General features: G+C 47.5%; 1 protein-coding gene across 3 annotated transcripts in view; it reads left to right on the top strand.

Moving 5' to 3' along the window:
* RNF216 (ring finger protein 216) overlaps positions 1-18,853 on the top strand; it is an 82,760-nt gene that overhangs the window by 28,233 nt on the left and 35,674 nt on the right. For all 3 annotated transcript variants that reach the window (XM_054212049.1, XM_054212048.1, XM_054212050.1), the window contains exons 10-13: positions 236-286; positions 1,308-1,445; positions 2,442-2,590; positions 3,045-3,123. In XM_054212049.1, the coding sequence (XP_054068024.1) occupies positions 236-286; positions 1,308-1,445; positions 2,442-2,590; positions 3,045-3,123 (417 nt within the window). The remainder of the gene's footprint in view (positions 1-235; positions 287-1,307; positions 1,446-2,441; positions 2,591-3,044; positions 3,124-18,853) is intronic.

Genomic DNA, 18,853 nt, shown 5'->3' with positions numbered 1-18,853 from the left:
CAGCCCCTCGTAATATAAAATCGGTTCTTTGTTCTTGCTGCCTTTGCTTCTCCCATCTGTTTTAGCTGAATCATAAATAGCTTAATGGATTGGAAGGATGGGCTGAGTGATGCTGCAAGCAGACAGTGTGCCTTCTAGGGTGGTTTCTAAGTCTTGAAATAATGTAAAAAAGCATAGAGGCTGGAAAATTGCTTTATCTGTTGTGTAAATACAGATGCCTATGTCTCTCTTGCAGCATGCAGACTTTCTTCTTGCTCTGCAGATGAATGAGGAGCAGTATCAGAAGGTCAGTATCTATAATGTGGTTCCTTGAGTTCAGCTTACGTGTAGACACTGTTTTGTACTTAACTACTTCACAGGCTCTTTTGGCTTCTGGAATGGAGCTTTTCTGAAGCTGCATTTGCGCTGTGCTGCTTTTGCTGAGGTGGCACAACCTGCATAGCCTGTGTTGGCTGCCTTTTAGAAAAGGTAGACGAGAGCTGAGTCCAGCAAGCCAGTATTGATGCACGTAATGATCTGTAGTAATTCAGGCAACTGCTGCTTGTATCTTCACCGGCCAGAACAAACATTGCAATAGAATAGTACCAAGTTTGCTCTTGCTACCACCATTATGGCTGTTTAAAACAGATTTGCTATTGTGGGAGCTCTGCCAGCAGAAAGGCCTTCCTCATTTGCAGAAAGGATTCTTTAAAAACCTGAAAATCAGGTCTTGCCCTTTAAACAGAAAGAGAAAAGTTAGAGATCAGTTCAGCAGCTGTGGATTACCTTTTCGTTCTCAATGCCTATCTCTCTTTACACTTTGGAGATGATGTGGGACCTTTGAAGAAATGGGCATACTTACCCTTCAACAGTGGCGAGCTTCTCCACCCCTGCAGTGAAGAGGCCGAGACAAGGTCTCTCCAGGCAGATGGGTAAATGTTCCTTTAGAGGGCAACAAATCTGGAGCCTGGTTTTCCCATATGAATGGGATGTACTCTTTGCCGCTTCCCTGCGAGTGCAGCTTCCCAAACCCAAGATGCTTCTCTGCCTGTGAGCTAAGAATTATTAAAACACCGTATGTTCCCTAGCTTTTTGGAACCTGTCAAGCGGGACATGTAGATATTAAGTTACTTAAAAGTGAGTTGCTGGTTGTGCTTAGTGAGTTTTGACCAGCAAATAGGATATCTAATGGAACGGTGTCTATCTGTTGCTCGTTTTCAGAATTCATGCTGGCATTGTTTATGGCTTGCCGTTGTGTCTGTCTGTTGCTATAGCTATTGATGTTTTGATGATGATGATGATGCTAACACCCCTGTTTATGGCTGCAGGATGGTCAGATGATAGAGTGCTGCTGCTGTTACGGGGAGTTTGCGTTTGAAGAGCTAACTCAGTGTGCAGACGGTCACTTGTTCTGCAAGGAGTGCCTAATTAAATACGCTGAGGAGGCAGTCTTTGGCTCTGGGAAGGTAAGAATTTCCTAACTGGGGAATTTTCCCGATTGAGAAATTTCCCGAGGGGAAAATGGGTAAGCTGCTATTGAGAGATCACAGTGCTGCTTGCATAGTGTTGTTGCTTAAATCAGATGTAACTGCATTTCCCAGGAAATATTTGAATGGAATTGTGTCCTGAAATCCAAATCCAACAAGTCGGTCTCACCCTCAGGTGAAGCCAACAACTTCGCAATGGGGTCTTTGCTGAATAAGATTTCAGTTTTGCTAACGTCCATCTTCCGTGCTCGGTGCTTAGCAACTCAGATTATTAGGAAAACTTTCCACAGCGTTCATAGTAACAACGATAACTTATGCTCCTCTGGCTTTTATTTTCTACTTAACAAACCAATGGTGTCTGTACAGAGAACACACTCTTTGCTCTGACTTGGCCACTCTCCTCTTAGCTAAGAGTGTTTGTCCTTCATAATATCACTGTGATCCCAACTTAATTTGTGGGTTGCTTCCTCTATGATGCTACTAACCGTCTTAGTCTCCAGTTTAGTTATTAACCTGCTCTGAGGTGTGCGTACTCCTTTGCCTTGAGATATGATCATCAAACTGTGGGATGCTTTTGTAGTCTGGGATCTATAGTTCATGTAGACATACAAACTGTATTTTATATTGCTGTTGACAAGAATGCAACGTGCTGTTCTTGAGCAGAGTGCTAGCTCTCAGCAGAGACCATACAATAATAACGGGCCGTTAGGTGGTGGCAGTGGACTTGCAGTGAGTGAAGTGTGATCCCAGCTATCAACAGCATCACCGTGTCCAGTGTTTGAGGCCTGATCAGTTTGATTAACTAGTCTTGTTCTTTCCATAGCAAACCTATTCTCTTGCAGGCATCTGCTGACTTAAGCTCTGTTCTCTCTAAGCAAGGCTCTGCACTAAACCAGAATTGGAATTTTTCTGGGTACTGAGTCTTGATTTTTGCTAGTATTGTACTGAAGCTGAGCTCTCTCCTTCCAACCCTAGTCAGAGCTCAGCTGCATGGAAGGCAGTTGCACGTGTTCGTTCCCCACCAGCGAGCTGGAGAAAGTGCTTCCAGAGAACATCCTCTGTAAATACTATGAGCGGAAAGCTGAGGAGGAGGTGGCTGCTGCCTGTGCCGATGAGCTTGTCAGGTAAGTGTCCAGCAGAGGGTGCAGACTACACTTATTGTTGTAGAAAACTGTTCCCTGAAACCCTAAATGCATGCTGACTATGAGATAGGTAGCATTCAAAGAGCTGTATTATAAATTCAGGCTTCTGCCTTCCCGGGTCTGTTTTTATTCAGGTTGGTCTGCCTTTGACTAGGAGCAGATTAAAATTCAATAGACTTGTCTCCCCCAAGACTTGCTTGCCAGCTCTGTGCTGATCCTCTAAATTACATGGTCAAAAGTAGTGCTGAGCATATAATATTTTGATTGCAAACAGGGAAGTGATCGAAGAAATATGAGCAAAAAAGCAGCAGTCAGCACATCCTGGCGGCAGACGTTTGGTTGGCAGCCTTATTAACTACTACATAGCTATTTGACTAAATCTGTTTTCAGCAATGTTTTGCACTCTGCATTAATGGCATCTTATTTTGGGCTGCAGGTGTCCGTTCTGTAACTTCCCAGCTCTACTGGACAACGACGTGAAGCGGTTCAGCTGCCCTAATCCCCGCTGCAGAAAGGTAATTGGGGGATACTTGCCATTTGGTCTCTTCTGGAGTGTTGGGCAGGAGAGCTGGGAGGACAACTCACCCTTCCTGGTGGCAGGTGAATGAATATCTAATGTGGCTACATGGGGCAGCAGTCAAAGTGTTTGCTGGATCCTGCTGGTATTCTATAAAATTGTGTGGACAGACAGATTTCAGGGCACTATTGATAAAGACAACAGTATTCCCTTCTTTTCTTGGAAGACGTTGGCTAAGAAAGCCTTAGATGCCTTAGGTTGCTGTCTTGCATGTACAGAAATGTTTTAGGTGAGCAGGGAGCTGGGTATTCAAAAGGCATAGAACCAAATTGTAATCCTTTATCTAATGAAACCTCTGGAAAATGAGCTGAAACAACCTTACAAACTATCCTTAAGAGAATTAGTATCTGCTTTTTTTTTTTTATGCTGTCGCCTAAATATAGATTCGGTTGGAAGTGACAAAAAAACTTGTTTGAAGAGCTCACTAAAATGTGTCCATTCAAAGGGCAGAAGATCTTTGTGCTTCTCTCAAAGTTTGCTAATAGCCATAACGGGAGAATCGTCCGGCCCAATGGTGGGATGGAGTGGGGAAAACTCGCTGCTGCTACTTCTGCACCATCTGTTCTGGGGAAAAATAGAAGCTTAGAAATGTGTTTCCCAGTCTCCTGAATGTATGCAGAACCCCGCTTGCAGCTGGTGCCAGTGAGCCAAGGCCAGTGCGGTGTCAGTGTTTCCCACTGAAGCTACAAGGCGTCTTGCGTAACGTTAGCCACAACAATGAATTCTCGTGCAATATTCAGGGAACTGCCTGTCCCCCGGCAGAGATTTCTGCTAATCACTGAAATTCCTCTCCAGTGCATTAACCTTATGCTCGTAGCTGCCATAGCGTTGGATTCTCGTATTGATGCGATACCACTATTTCCCTGTATTGAGAAAGTAATAGGAAGCAAAATTCTTGTTTGGAATCGAAGTTGCCAGCAGTGAACTTCGCATTCTGTAGTGAAAATTGAACTTACTGGCAGGGGAAGGCTGCTTATGAAAGATGCACAGTTCCATTTTTAGATCGCTAATCTCCATGTATGTTTTGCTAACATCCACCTCTAGCATTTGGGAAAGAAATGTGATTCTGATGGATGATCCAAGTGTCACGAGCAGGGAGGGTTGCGAGTCGCTAGGTGGCAATGTTGATTCACGTTTAAATAAAACTTTTTTTTTTTTTTGCAAAAACCGAGTTGTTTTCAAAATGTACATATGTCAGCACCATAGAACAAAATTCAGGCTTGAAGAACATGAACGCTTCACTGTGCAAAATGAATTGAAGCCACTTTTTTCCCCTTAAATGTGTAATACGGCACAGTAACTGTGGTACGAGGGGTCAGTGCTGAAATGTTCCGTTCCTTCTGGCTTGCTGTTTCATTTCCTTCCTAGCCTACTGCCTGTGTCTGTCGTCCACCCCCCCGGCGTTGCAGCATTCCAGGGGGCTGGATTTCTGGTTTCCTGGACAGCTTGTGTTGATTCATTAGCTGAAAATCTGCTGAGTAGCTTTGTGCTCTTCTTAGAAGTCTTGAACAACTTCAGGATTTGAAGTCAAGGGTGAGGAATTTGGATAGCAGGATGTGGTGTGGTCTCACAGCATCAGCTGCAGTGGTTCTTCATATTGCCGCTATCTTGTCTCTCTCCAGAGTGAAGAATTTCAGTTAATGCTCTTGCTTGCAGGAAACTGTTGCCCTTAGGGAGGAAAGGGCTAATCTGGGGAACTCTACAGAGGTTGGAGAGGATGCATTGGCTTTGCTAGCAGTGCCTCTGGCAGCCTCAGCCGTGGTGATGACTGATCCTGGACGCAGTCCCTCTCTGGTTGGAAGGACAGCGCTTGCACAGCTGAACCTAAAGCAAAGGGAAGTGTGGAAAGGGAAAGGTCAAAATGTGGCTTTCCTGAAACCTCAAGGCTCTTCAAGGGTGGGGAGAGGAGGACCAGATGGTGGTCCTGTTGTGTTTCTGTGCTCCATCACCTGGATCCTTTGTCTTGCTTTGAGAGTTCACGTTGATACTCTCAGGCTTTCCTTTAAAACTTGCAGAGGGGTTGATTCATATTTGGGCTGGCTATGGAGGTATTGTAAAGTGAGCAATGGGAACCAGCTGGAAGCCTTCATTTTGGCTGTATGTATGTTGGGCTCAATAATAAGAAGAGCTCTAGGCATACCCAGGTCACTGCTTATGCATCTCACCTGTAGTTCCACTCGTTTGCACCTTGCAGGGACAAAAATGTGGCTAATTGTAACCTCAGCAACGGGCAGAGCCTTCTGTGGCTGAAGGGCTGCATGGAGAGCATGCAGATGAGCCCGCGCCATCTGCCAGGGCCGCTGTGGCTCCAGCTGTGTGGCGTCAAGTTTGGCTTCTCGTTAGGTGGCCAGGGCTTGAATCTTAATATCACAAACTGCAGGGTGGAGGAGAAGTTTAATTAGCCAAGGAGAAATGTTGCCCAAACCACCCAGCGGCTGCGTTCTGTGTGTGTGCAGCCTGAACTGGTGCTGGGGGAGAGGTGGCTTTTTCTCAGACCTGTTTTTGAGGTTTTGCTCTATAACAGGTTGCTGAGCGCGCATGGAGCCAGGCTTCCCGGTGACAGGAGGGTTTTCCAGCCTGCTCAGTCAACCTCCATCATCTTCTGTACAGGGATCCCTGTGTAGAAGTGGCGCTGGAATTCCTCATTTTTAGTGATGCCCGTTTCTCCTCCCTGTGCCCCTGACCCAGCAAAGCAAAGCTGACAATTTCGGTAAAACTTGGGAAGGCGCATGTTGCTTGTTGGCTTGTGCAGCACTGGGAAGTGAGTGTGCACTTTTGCACGTTGGGGGAAGTCGTGTTTCCCACCAGCAAAGGAAGTCCATCCTTTCTGCTCTGCCTCCCTCCTCCCAGGACCTCCTATTGTTGGTGAAGACAAGGCTTTTTGTTCCCGGGCTGCTCGCTGCTCTCCCCGGCGCCGTGCGGCGGGTGGGGGAGATGGTCTCCCCTCTTTGCAGTCTCAGCACAAAGCACTGCAGGGCTTTCAGCCAGCAAGAGATGGGGAGGCGAAAGCTGCCGTTGCCATGGAAATAATGCATGTACGGAGCAGCGCTGTCCCTCTGGTGCTGGAGAGCTCGAAACCCTCAACACGCATTTCATAGCCAGGCCGCATTGCATTTCCAAGACTTTTGCTTAAAACTCCTTTGCATAGCTTAAAATTTTTGTTACTTTAGTGTACCGTGTTGTTGGCTGGCTGGATGCAGTGATGGTGTACAGTTGTGTGGTGCTAAGTCACGTCGCCCTCGGACTGGGCAGGTGCCCTCTCATTTAGGCTCCTTAGTGCTCCCTGTTAATGAGGCTGTGTTCAGGGAGGGGGTTTGCCTGCTGGGAGTCTGAACTGTCACGCTGGAAAAAATGAGCATTGATGTGCCTGTGTCAGATGCAGAAAATCTCTGCTCTTTTTGGCCTTTTTGTCTTCGGGTTAGGCGCTCTGGCCACAGCAATCCTTGTGTCTACTTTTTAATTTGCAGGACTGAGACACGGTGTTTTAGGGGACTTCTTTTTAAGCTGCTAGAATGTCTCAGGATTGATTTCAAGGTGCTGGCTAGGGACAGATGCACCCAGCTGCTTTTAACCTCCATTTTCTGTTGGAAGTGAGACAGGTTTAAGCTTGTACAGGGATCTGGCTGGCGAGCTGTGTCTGAACACGGCTTCTCTTAGCAGGGTGCTAACGCTACGTCCACAGCCTATGGTAATGAGCGTAAGTCGCGTTGTACGGTTTGCAGCAACTTTGACGTGAGTGGCCTTGCTGGAATAAATTGGTGCATGATCAACAAGATTTAAAATTACAGAAGGAGCGAAGGGGTGTACTGCAGTGCCTGTGATCTCCCTACCCGCTGCGGTAATGGGGCACGCAGCCGCTTGCGATTTAGAGGTAGGTTACAAATGCTTTATAGGTTGCAAGGGGAAATGTTTGTGTATTTGAGTACCCAGCAGCAGGGAATGTGTTCGGGATGACACAGCCTTCCAAGGATGTCATCCAGCACATACCACAGGGCCCAGGACTTCTGTGCTAGAGGCTGGCCCGTTGCTGCCCGGAGCTGCCCTGCCCGACTCCAGATGCGCTGCGGTTTTAGGCTTAAACTATATCAAGATTTGTCACTGGCAGAGTGCGTGTGCAACATGGGGAAAAAAATATTGTTCTGGTTGGAGAAATTGAGCTTGTCCAAAATGCCTCAGAGTAGGATGTGCATATGGAGAATTACTTAATTCTCCTTGTTTTGCAACATGTTTTCCCAGCTGTTGAAGGCTGCTGTCTCATTCAGCTTCCTGACAGCAGCGCAAACATTTGGAAGGTCCCATGGCCCCATCTCATTCTCTGTTCAGCCATTCTTACTGCTGTCCTCTGTGTGCTTTTCCTTGGGCGTACTTATTTGGATTTGATTGCTACTTAGAGCTTACCCCCACAGCTTTAGTGGAGAGCAGAGCCGAAGGTGGCACTCGCCTATGGCAGACCCCTGTAATTTCTTTCTGGTGACAGTGACCTCAAGGCCCAGTTCCTGGGTTTAAATTCCCATCCTCTGTCTGTGCGAATGCAGCTTAGCAGAATTTGTTGGGATGAGAAAGAAAAGGAAATGCAGTATGGGGGGACCTTGCTACTTGTCTTACTGGGGGGGCTGGAGCACTTCTGCCTGTGCGTGCTTTTGTCCAAAGGCCTGTCTCCTGCTTGTCCAGGCCAGCAGAACAGTCTAAACCATCTTTTAATGACTCTGCCATCTTCTTCCTCAGCGTTGCATCCCTGAAACCTCCTGCTCCGGAGCTCTTGGCGTTCTCCTCCAGCTCAGTGCCTTCGCTGCACCCTTTTTAAAAGAGCGGTGCGCCTGGGAACGCGCTCCACTCTCTTACTGCCAAAACCACAACAAATGGCAAGTTTCCGTCTGTCAGCTCGGCTCAGCTCTGAGGCACTCTGCGGCTGGGCAGGCAATTTTCATTTTTCTTCCATAAAAGGACATTGAAACTGGTTTGCAGCGGCGGTGCTGTGTGCTGCAGGCAGGGCGAGCGGCGATGCTATCGCCGGCAGTATTGCAGCAGGAGTGCCGGTGATTTCCGTATCTCTCCTCAAAGGGATGGGCAGGAGGGAGGGACCAAGGCCGAAGGTGGGGCTGAGGTCATTGTAGGTGGCAGATAAAACCCCTGTAGATTTTATTGCCAAGTCCTAAAGGAAGATAGATAACAGGAGCGTGCTCCTGGTACAGCAAAGCCTTAAAAGTACAGTCCTGTGTAGGAAGAGTGTGTTGAACCACGTGGCCCGTCCCGTCGGGGCGTGTAGGGTCAAAGTTGCATGGGGAGTGCTGAGAGTCGGGACATCTCATGTCCACCTTTATGCTGGGCAAGCTACTTACCTTTGGGGGGGGCTGCAAGGGGAACAAGGGAAAGCCACGTGCCAGGGGCTCTCCTTGCTTCCCAGGAAGCTGGGTGGTGATACCCACAGCTTGTTCCCTGGCTGAGAGGGAGCACCAGGGAAAGCCAGGGACCAGGAGTGAGTTGTCTCCCCTGGGGGAACTCCTGTAGCTTGTTTTTTTGGTGTATGTTTGGTCTGGGCCAGGAGCAGTTACAAGAATTGCATGATGCCGGCAGCAGCTTGCTCCTAAATGCCCCTTTCCAAAGAGGAGACAGTCATCACCCCAAAATCACTCCTTGCCTTCTCTGTATACCTGCCACCCTTCCTTGGGACACATAGGAAGGGGCTGTAGGAGTTCTGAGAGAACACCTCACCTGGAAAGAGGGTAGGATTGGGCTGGGTTAATTGCTGGGGTGGGGTGGAGAGACTCCATCAGTGTGAGCTCAGGTGCTGTTGCTTTTACAAGGTCAAGTCTATTTATGCAGTGGTATGTGGAAATGCTTCACTTGATAAATGAGTCTGACAGAGGAGAAGAGGGTGAAGCCCAGCCTGGAAACGGACCTGAGGAAAGAGGTCAGTTTAAATGGGGTATGCCTCTCTTAGAGGGTAAAAAAAAGGAAAAAAAAGCTGCTGAAAGCAAGAACTCAAACTAGTCCCTTTAAAAATAGACCATGTATGTCGGTGCAATTTCAAGCAACAAAGCTTACTCCTGTGCTTGCTTTCTGCCTTATGTAGCAATATCCATTCAGTGAAAAAGCAATTCTCCCACTGTTTACTGACCAGTGAATACCACTTTGTCAGGTCCATAAGAGGTAGCAGCACTGTCTTCCCTTCATAGCTTTGTCCTTTGCCGAGGAAAGGTCCGGAGGTAATAAGCTGAACACAACTCCATGTGGGGATGGAAACTTCAGCCTCAGCAGTCTTGTCTCACCGTCTCTCCTTGGGGACAAACATTTAGGCAGAGGAGCCGCTGAGAACGGCAGTGGTGGTCAGTGCAGAAGTACGGTGACAGTGTCTTTGGAGATAAGGTGATGGACTCCGTGGGGAGTTGGATAAGAGCAGCCTGGGCGGGTGGTGCCAGGGTATTAAAGGCCCTTGGTTGCCTCGAACGTGGCAGTCACCAGAGTGGTCCCGTAGCCAAACTGCCAGGGCTGGAAGGACCCCAAAGGCTGTAGTAGTGCTGAGGGTTGAGCAGGGGCTGAGACCCCACTGCAGGTGAGATGAGCTGTAGGGTTTGCCTTTGCCTCCTACATCCCTTTGAAAGAGAAAGGGAGGAGTGGCGTTCTTCCATTTCACACGGGGAACAAGAGAGGGAGTACTGTAATGCGATCACCCTAACATCAGGGAGGAACCCTAAACCTCTGCACCCACTGGAGTGCTCGCACTGCTTGATTTGTTTGATTTTTAAATGGTGAAGTAACCTAGTCCGTGTCACTTGTCTGTCCTCACAACAGGTAGTGATGCCACCAAGCTGCCCTGGGGCTGCTGCGGGAGCTCAGTACAGGTACCCGCCATGGCAGCAGGGGCGAATTTAAGGTTAAAACTCTGCCTGGTGTTACTTGTATTTGCCGAGCATCAAAGCAGGGTTATCATTTTGCTGCCGCAGTGGAAATGGAGGTTGGAGAGGATGGAAAAAGGCTGTTCCCAAGCCAAATTAAAAACATTGTTCTGACCTTAGTCAAGGAGCTACATCTTCCCTCTCTCTTTCCTCCCCCTCACATTCCTGTCGTAGTAATCACTGATCTCTAACCTCAGCTTCATCTGCCACAGCTAACCAGTTAAAAAATGCTCTTTAAAAACCCTGACTCTCGGCATACACCTCATCGGGCTGTACCTTCGTGTTTCCAGGGCAGAGTTATCTGTGGAGGGGCGTGAGTCAGCAGTGGAGGTTTTGAATAGCATTGTGTCAGGGCAGCTGATGACTGTCTGCTTCGGGCCAGAGCTCTGAGATGGCCTAACCTGGCATGTGGAGCGCAAGGAGGTGTTTTGCTTCTCCTTTCTGTTTGCACATAAACAGATTTCAGCAGATGACACAGTCATCAGACTTCCTGAGCTAATACAAGGCTGCTGCAGACTATGTCCATTTTGGAGGCTGTCAGTAGAGTTTGTTTCCTAATTTGGTCACAGTGTACTCGGGGCTGGCCTGCTTTCCTTTTTTCTCTCTTTTTTTTTTTTTTTTTTCTTTTTAAAAACACCCATCCTTTTATATCATTGTCGTGGAGGGGAAGCTGTTTGTATCGGAGAACCTCCAGCTCCTCTCACTTCCTCTCTGCAGAGGAAGTGATACTTGAAAGGTCTCTTTGACAAAGCATTGCAGTTCTGAAGCTGGTCTTTCCCACTTCTTTTTCCTCCTTTGCCACTCTTTCATGAGCTCATCTCAATGAGCCTGCGGGCTTTTTATCCCTTCTGGGTGGTCATCTGAGCCCTTTGTGCTGGAGGACTTCAGAATAGTTGTCTTAAGTGGCAGAGGGAGCTACGCTGCAGTTAAATAATAACATCGATACGCTGATATATTGGAATGTATATTGCGAGGGGGAGAGACTTCTGTGATTTCAGCTAATGGAAAGAGCACGTGCTTTTTTTTTTGTTTCATACATCACTAACAAGAGGCCTGGCACCACGTAGGAAGCTGTAAATGCCAAGCAGAGGGAGAAATAGTGTGGCTGGTCAGCTCTGCTAAATGACCTTTAAAAGTCAGCTCATGTGTCTTGCAAATCCTCAAGAAAACGAGGGAAGTGCCAGCCCCTTTAGAAGATGCGATGCCTGCTTTTCGGTGTTGGACCGGAGTCAGCCCCAAACAAGCTGCCTTCCTGGCAGGCGGGAGACAATTTAGTCCTTCCATCATCAATATAAGTGTTCATTCAGCAACAGAAACAGCTGAGGAATCAACACCAAACCTTTAGGCTCCTATTTTTCTTTTATTCTGTGCTGGACTTAGCAGGAAAAGGGGTGGTGTTCCCAGGTGATGCAGTTGAGGATGCAGCTCCAGCAGGTTTATTGAGTTGGGGGAGCTTCTGTCTGTGTTGGAGAAGACTCCTTGGCCTTGGAAACACAGGGAGATGCTGGATTACCTACTCAAATCTAGCACTGTTTTAGGTCCAGAGCACATGTCATAAATAGCTTCAGCAGAGGCTCAGGTTAAGGTGCACCAGGAAGAGCCCCATTCCTGGCATTAAAGGTTTGGCTGTAGGTGGGCAGGTACGGGCTGGGCTCTGCTGAAGTTCCTCTGGAGAGAGGAATCTTCGGTGTGCGTCGTGTGTTGGATGCCAGGTTGCCACTGACCTCTGAAACATGAGTAACGGAGAAATGGGAACATGAAGTGGTGAGGCAGCAAGTTCAGAGCGGGGGGAAAGGGAAGGTGAAGCAGAAGTTTTCTTCTAATTTAGTACAAATCACCTCTGTGTGTCATTCTTATTTGCATATTATCTTCTAATTAACTATGACTGACTCACCCGCCACTTCCACCTGAAAGGAACAATGTGTTTTGAAGTACATAGTTTATAATCTCAGTAGGCCAGCATTTCTTCTTTTCCTTCTCCCTCCCCTTCCAGTGCCCCCCAAAATGCATTCTCTTATTGCTTTTAACCTTCAAACTTCTTTTCTTCTGCTCTCTCTCTGTTACTACTCTTGCATTATTAATGGACCTGTAGCAGTCCAGCCAGAACACTGACACTACTAATTACTACTTGTAGCAGAGGAATAAGGAGCAAGAGAGAAACTGGGTCAGGAAACGTTGTCATCATAACATAATAGTATCAGAACTGGGGAGCAGAATTCTTAGTGCGAGCAGGTTGGCATTGGAAACAGTCTCCTTCCCCCAGTAACATACCCGTGCACCTTCTCCATGAGCGTCCTCTGTGCTTATTTGCTGCCTGCAGATGGGAAGACCCTCTCGCACATTAACGCAAAAAGGTTAATGGACCTGTAATTTCCAGGAGCGGAGCAATGGAGTGATATGGTGTATTCTGCCTGGTAGCACTCCAAGCATCACAAAATTCATGCGCTCTTCATTGCTGGCGCTGTTGTATGAAGCCCCTTCCCTTGTTGGTGTCAAAAGCTCAGGAAGCGTAAGTGGCTGCGTTTATTTTTGCATTCAGGGTAGAGCCTGTCACACTTGATGTGTTCAGATTGTCCTTGGTAGTACCAAGGGCATCCTACAGCAGCAAACGGCTCTCCATGCTCCACGTGAGAGAATACAGCTGCTATGAAATCAGAACCAGAACGTTATTTGGGGGATGCAGCAATTAACCTGTGAACGGCGGGCTGCTGTAGGCATAAGGAATTGCCTGTCTGTCGGGCTTCTGGTTAATGGAGCTGTGCCTCTTCACTCAATTGGGCAGAGCATCCCCGTAGGAGTCCGGCGTCCCTTGGAGGCCTTGTGTGAACAGTTGTGCTGTGGCGGTAGCTTGCTTCTCGAGAGAGGGGCAAGTGTGAAAAGGGAAGTGTCATTTACTGTAAAACATCGACTCTTATGGTAAGTGACAGTTAGAGAAAGCAATCTCTTTAAACGCATGCTGTCGTCGTTCTCTTTAAAATAGTTAGAAGAGCTAAAAATACATAAGTAAGCAATAAAACACAAACACAAAATTGATTAGTGCGTGCTGGCAAAAGACTGAAGTCCGACTCCCAAAAAGATGCTTTAAAAGAAAAAAAGACAAACTGAAGCCTAATCTCTCCCAGCGTCACTACACGGTCTCCCCAGTCACAAGCTGGGAGGCTCATAGCAATTTCCTTGCTAGTGATGAGAGGACATCTCTAGGCGAGGTGGCTGGCTCAAGGTGGTGGACTTCTTAGCCTCTCGGAGACAGGGGAAGGGACTGCGTGTTTCTTCCCTCTCTGTGTGCCAGCATGTGTGACCGCCTGCGCGCGCGTCAGTGGGGTGACACTGCTTGGGGATGAATACGGGGAAGCATCAAAGCCATTTGTGCTTGGTCCCCGCATCCAGATAAACCAGTAGCCTGCTTCGTTTCTGTTCTTGACAAAGCCGGGAGGCCAGCACAACGAGCAGCAGGACTCCCTCGCGAGTCAGATGGTAACTCGCACAAAGCGAGCTGGATATTTAGGCTGGGCAGACTTGACAATATCCCTTTTCAAAGATTATCCTTTAAACTGTCCTAGCCACACACCGCCTTTGGCGCCTGCCTGAGCCTTTTGTAAGGATGAACAGTATTTAAAAGAGCGGCTGGCTACTCTAATCTCTTCTCCGTGGGCTGGAAAATCTATCCTGCTGTAGCTAGCCAACTTTATTTCTCTAACTCATCATAGTAAGTGTAGAGCTCTTAAATCCTGGCTCATATTTTATCTGTGGTCTTGGTGGGGCTGCCTGTAATCTTCAAGCGAGCCCAAAGCAGAGCTTTGCTAGTGCAGCTTAGGGTGTTTGAGGGAGAGCAGACGTTCCCGTTAAGTGGGAGCTGATGATAGGCAGTAATTTCTACCACGTATTTAATAACGCCATTGTGGAGCTGGAGAGGTCTAGAGTTTATGACCCCAGTATTCTTTTCTTTTCTTTTTTTTTTTTTTAAAGGCAAGTACTGATTTGCCATTAAAACTGAGCGTTGTCAGTAAGGCAAATACTTTCTCTGTCTAAAATTTCGTGTGCACATATTTAATTAAAAGGCGACAGGGTTAATGAAGCTTTGAGCGCGTAAGGCCTCATTCCCTGAATTTAATTTTCTTTAATTGCTCCAGAGATTGAAATTCCCAGCTGTGGTTGTCCCCTAACATGTGAATTAAGGAACTGGAAAGGGACAATTTGAATTTTCTCACTTGGTGCCAGCTTCTTCCTCTTCTACTGATTTTTCATATCTTTGGTTGAAAAAGGATTAGATAAAACACTGACTTAAAGCATTTCTTAGCTTTGCGGTGGAATTGGCAAAGCTGCGAGCTCCCGATGCCTTGGACACTGGGAACGAGGTGAAAAACAGGGAGCGTTTGTGCGGTTTGTGTCACTCATCCCTCATGTGTTACAGAAGGTCGAGAGCAAATACGGTTTTTATTGTCTTCCCACCCCAATACCTGCCATCGTGTTCAGCGTCGCTGGGGTTGGGTTGACTGAATTGCGTGCCACAGCCCAAATCAAACAGGCCTTCATTAGCATGCAGTTTTAATTTAAAAAAAAAAAAAAAAAAAAGGTGTTTTGGGGGTGGATTTCTTGCTTGCTTCCAGGGTCAAGTAGTGGTTTTAGTGCTTAAAACCTCTGTGAGAATTGAGGTCTTTTTGTGATCCTCTCCTGTTCGCTGTTGTGCGAGCTCATAGTCCAAGCTCTGCAAAGCTCTGTAAAAGGGCAGAAATCTAAAATGCAGCAAATCCACGTACCGGCAAAATGATCAGTGATGGAAACAGCCGAGCGTGTTCCTGACTTCATTATAATAAAAACTTACAACCCTTGCTGAATGCCGCTGTATGTGGCACCCTCTGTCTCTATTTGTGACAGATGCTGTCAAATATTCCAAGGCTACTGGGTATTTTTATGTGTCCTCATGGGCGTGTTGGCAGCTATAGCCTTGACTAGATGGTTAATAGGAAAGAAAGCTACAGAAGACATCAGGGGTTAATTTAATGCACATCTAACATTGGAACAATGGGAGGAACAAGTGTTACGAGGTTTTGCCACAGGTTTGACTCCTTTTGGAGGTCTTAGCTGTCAGAAATCCTTGGGAAAATATGTAGTAGCATCCCTTTGGTCTGGTGGAGGCTTGCCGTAACCAACCCACGCGTGGTACTGATAAATCAGCAGCCCCTACATGATGAGGGCTGTCAGGCTTTCCCAGTAAGAAGCTGGTACGCTGTGGTGTGTAAGACTGGGGTGCGTCTGGGGGGATTATTCTGGGGGAGCTTGGGAAGGTATCCCATCTCCCCCTGCTGCTGGGGAGGAGGCACCGTGCTGGTACCCGTGCCCTGCCGAGGAGCCCGGAGTGCAAGGGTGGTTTTGGTACCCAGCACCCCAGTGGGTGCCCTCCACATCTGAGCTCTAACCCGCGTTAATCAGCCATATCCATTGAACCTCTGCCTGAACAGATGAATCCATAAAACCACTGGGGTTAAAAAAATTTAATTATTTTCTGGCATTCTTCAGTCCTTCCTCATTTCCAGTCAGCCTGCTCATCATCTTCAGACAGAGTCAGCACAAATGCCTCTCTCAAGCTTGCACTTTTGGCCTGAAGGAACCCACCTTCTCTGCAACTACATAACACCTCTCCTGCACCTTGATGGCTTAAATGACCTCTGCCCTGTTGAATAACCGATGGCCGGCTCGTTGAGCTGGGGGCCAGGAGGTCCAGGGCCTGTCCGGTGTGCGGCCGGTCCTCCCGCTGCGGGCTCGGGGAGCAGAGGTGATGCTTTAAGTGGTCTCTGTGCTGCTACCAGTGTAAACAGAGCAGATGTTTCCCCGAGTCAGGGGAGCATTAATGGAATGCGTCGGCCCCGGCTGATGTAAAACATCGCTGCGAGTTTTGGGGATGAGGTCAGCGGTACGGAAAGCTGATGGGAGTTTAATGGCGAGTCTGCCTCTCCGAGCCGAGGGGTCAACCCAGAAAGCCGCGGCTAATGGAAAGGCAAGTACACTTGTCATAAATCAGTGCCAAAATACTGAACAGGCATAGCTGCTGCTGCATCCCGTGGCCAGCAACGTTTCTGTAACCACCTATTAGCTCTTTGGTGGCTGAGTTCCTCGCCGGGTTCTTGTGATTGACTTTAGAAGGGACTGAATAGAGGCTGAGAACGGAGGGTTTGGGGAAAGCGTTACCTCCATAGGTTGGGAAAGCCCTGCCGGCTTCCCTGCCTTCCCCCTGCCATTTGCGGGGTCCCATGGCTACTGCGTCCCTCCCGTATGGGAATGGCAGGAGGGCAGCTGGAATCTTGTTTTAAACAAGTTTTCCTTCTGGTGAAAGGAGATGGATCGTGTTTCTGCCGCGAGGTTGCTAGGAAGTCCTGAGGCATCCAGCAAAGCATCGAGAGGCAGGAGGCAAAGCAGGCTTGGCACTGCTTAGAGATCATATGGTTTTCTTAAAAACAAACAAATCTTGTTTAAAAAAAAAAAAAAAAAAAAAAAAAAGGCATTTTTCTAGACAATGAAAAGTCAGTTTGCTCTCCAGACCAACCAACATATTTCCCGTAAAGCTGGACACTGTAATGTACCATTTGCCAACAAGATAAGATGGTTGTATTTGTTCAGTGATTTATCCTCTGTGAAGCTAATCTGAAAGAATGTTTTATTGCTCTATTTATTTTTTCAAAAGAAGCTTCTTTGACCTCATTTTTTGTGTTGGGAGCGTGCATGCCTTTAAGCTAAATCTCAAAGCGGGGTCGAAATTGGGGTCTGTCTTCAGGATTGCTGCTCAAAACACAATATCCGTGGGCTGTTAGTGGCAGAGATGCCATTCAGAAGTCGAGAGGTGAACATCTTTCCCCAAGGCCTTTTCTGTATTGAAAAGCCTCGCCACAAGATCCAGCCTCATACAAACCAACAAAGCCAGTCTGCAGCTAGAAGGGGGTTTTGGTTTGGTTTTTCTTCCCCCCACCTCCCCCCCCCCCCTTTCTGGGCCCTCCTTAAATGGCGGAGGTTAAAACAAAGCAGATGCTCTTGGATGGTGTCTCTGCTCTGCGAAGAGGCAGTTGCTGTATGAGACCTTGCCTTGGCTCCTGGCACGTGAAACGAGGATGCTACCTCCTGTTTGCTAGCGGATGTCAGGCTTAATAAAAAAAACAATCTGAAAGAGCCAGCTGATCCCCCCCCCGTCCCAAGTGGGGCGAGAGAGGAGTATCGGTGGTGTTACTGCATTACCTCCATCCTAAAGTTTGTGTATGCAATTATCCATGTAAGTAAAACCCGAAAGTGCCTCCTTATGGCACGTTCTCCCCAAAGAAGGGAAAGGATTGCAGCTATCGGAGTGGCCTGCGAAGAGAGGGATGGCTCTTCCAGGTAGCTGGAAGCCGTGCCAGTTAGTGTGTTTGCTGGTAGCCTGCTACTATATTTAGTTTCTCTTGGCCTCCCGGAATGAAAGCATTGAACCTTTCTAGATATGGAGACAGGCACAACACCAGCCAGCTCGGAATAACGACTTGCCAGCTTCTCGGCTTTATCGTTGTTGTTTTTCAGCCTTGGTCCTTGCCGTTCCCGTGTTTAGGGTAGAGGATAACGAGATGAGGTTATGTGAGCGAGAGTTGTTTTTGTAGCTGTTCTGTCTGCATGTGAAACCTGGGGTATTTTTTAAGAAAAGCTTCTTTTTGGAGTATATTGGTTTCCTGTGGCTTTAGCCCTTTGTGGTGTATTTCAGGTGTGCGGAGCGAAGAACAGGCGCTTTGCGGGGGTCATTAGGTAACTTTTCCAGTTTTGTACCACTAACAAGCTCACAGATACTTTCAGAGGCCACTTTGGTTTACTGTAAGAGATCCTTGTCTTGAATAATTCTGACCTACCCATGTAATTAAATGAAGCATTTTTTTCCCTCCTGGAACTTCATTCTGGTTGCAGCTGTTGTACAAGCTATAGATTTCTAGATTTGTGTCAGAAAACCATGACTTCAGACCACTGGGATTTTTGTGGGTGGGTGAAAGTGATAACAGATTAATGAGTTTTACTTAGCATCTCCATCTGCCAGACTAAACCATGTTCTGCATAGGAGACTTAACACAGCTGTTTTGAGCTGGTCTTCTAGAAGCAAAGCACCCTTTACCTAGTCAAAGCTGACCCCTGGTCTAAAAAAACAAGCGTTGCACTTAAGGTGGCCGGTCGAAAGGCAGTGCCTTATGTATAATTATATTTACTTTCCTTTTCCTTGTCCAAGCACTGTGAACTCAATGTGTGCAAATAAGGAAAAGCGATGATCGTATGGAGAAATGCAGGTGATCCCCTAAGGACCAGGTACAAGCCCCAGGTACTTGCCAAACACACGGATCAGGTTCCTCATCTGAAATTTGAACTCTTATGTATTGCTGTGACACTTGAAATGGCCTTCCGTATGCTCCACCTCCATAAGTAGATAGCTGGTTTTATACTGCTATTTTTTTTAATTTATCTCAGTCCTAACGTGGGAGACTCGTGCCAGAGGAAGATGACTGGCAAGCGATAGCTGTGCGTGGCCGTATGTGTAAAAGCGTATGTGCTTTCCCAAATTGCGCTTGGCTGGAATTTCTGTCCCTGCAAGGGGCAGCCTTAAAGTCCATCTGCGAGCGGAGCCGGGGTGAGGAATGAGCTGACCTGATCAGGCAAAAGCTGCTGTGCATTAGCCGTAGCTGTTAGCTTTTCTGTTCCCTCCTGTGAGCTCTGAAAGTTAAACAAGAGTGAAGTAGCTGCTGAATAAGAGACATGTTATCCTTCGCCTGCATCCGT

The sequence above is a fragment of the Rissa tridactyla genome, chromosome 8 (genome assembly GCF_028500815.1).
Source record: "Rissa tridactyla isolate bRisTri1 chromosome 8, bRisTri1.patW.cur.20221130, whole genome shotgun sequence".
Lineage (NCBI taxonomy): Eukaryota > Metazoa > Chordata > Aves > Charadriiformes > Laridae > Rissa > Rissa tridactyla.
The sequence above is the reverse complement of the archived record's forward strand: the minus strand, read 5'-3'. Positions and strand labels throughout refer to the sequence as shown.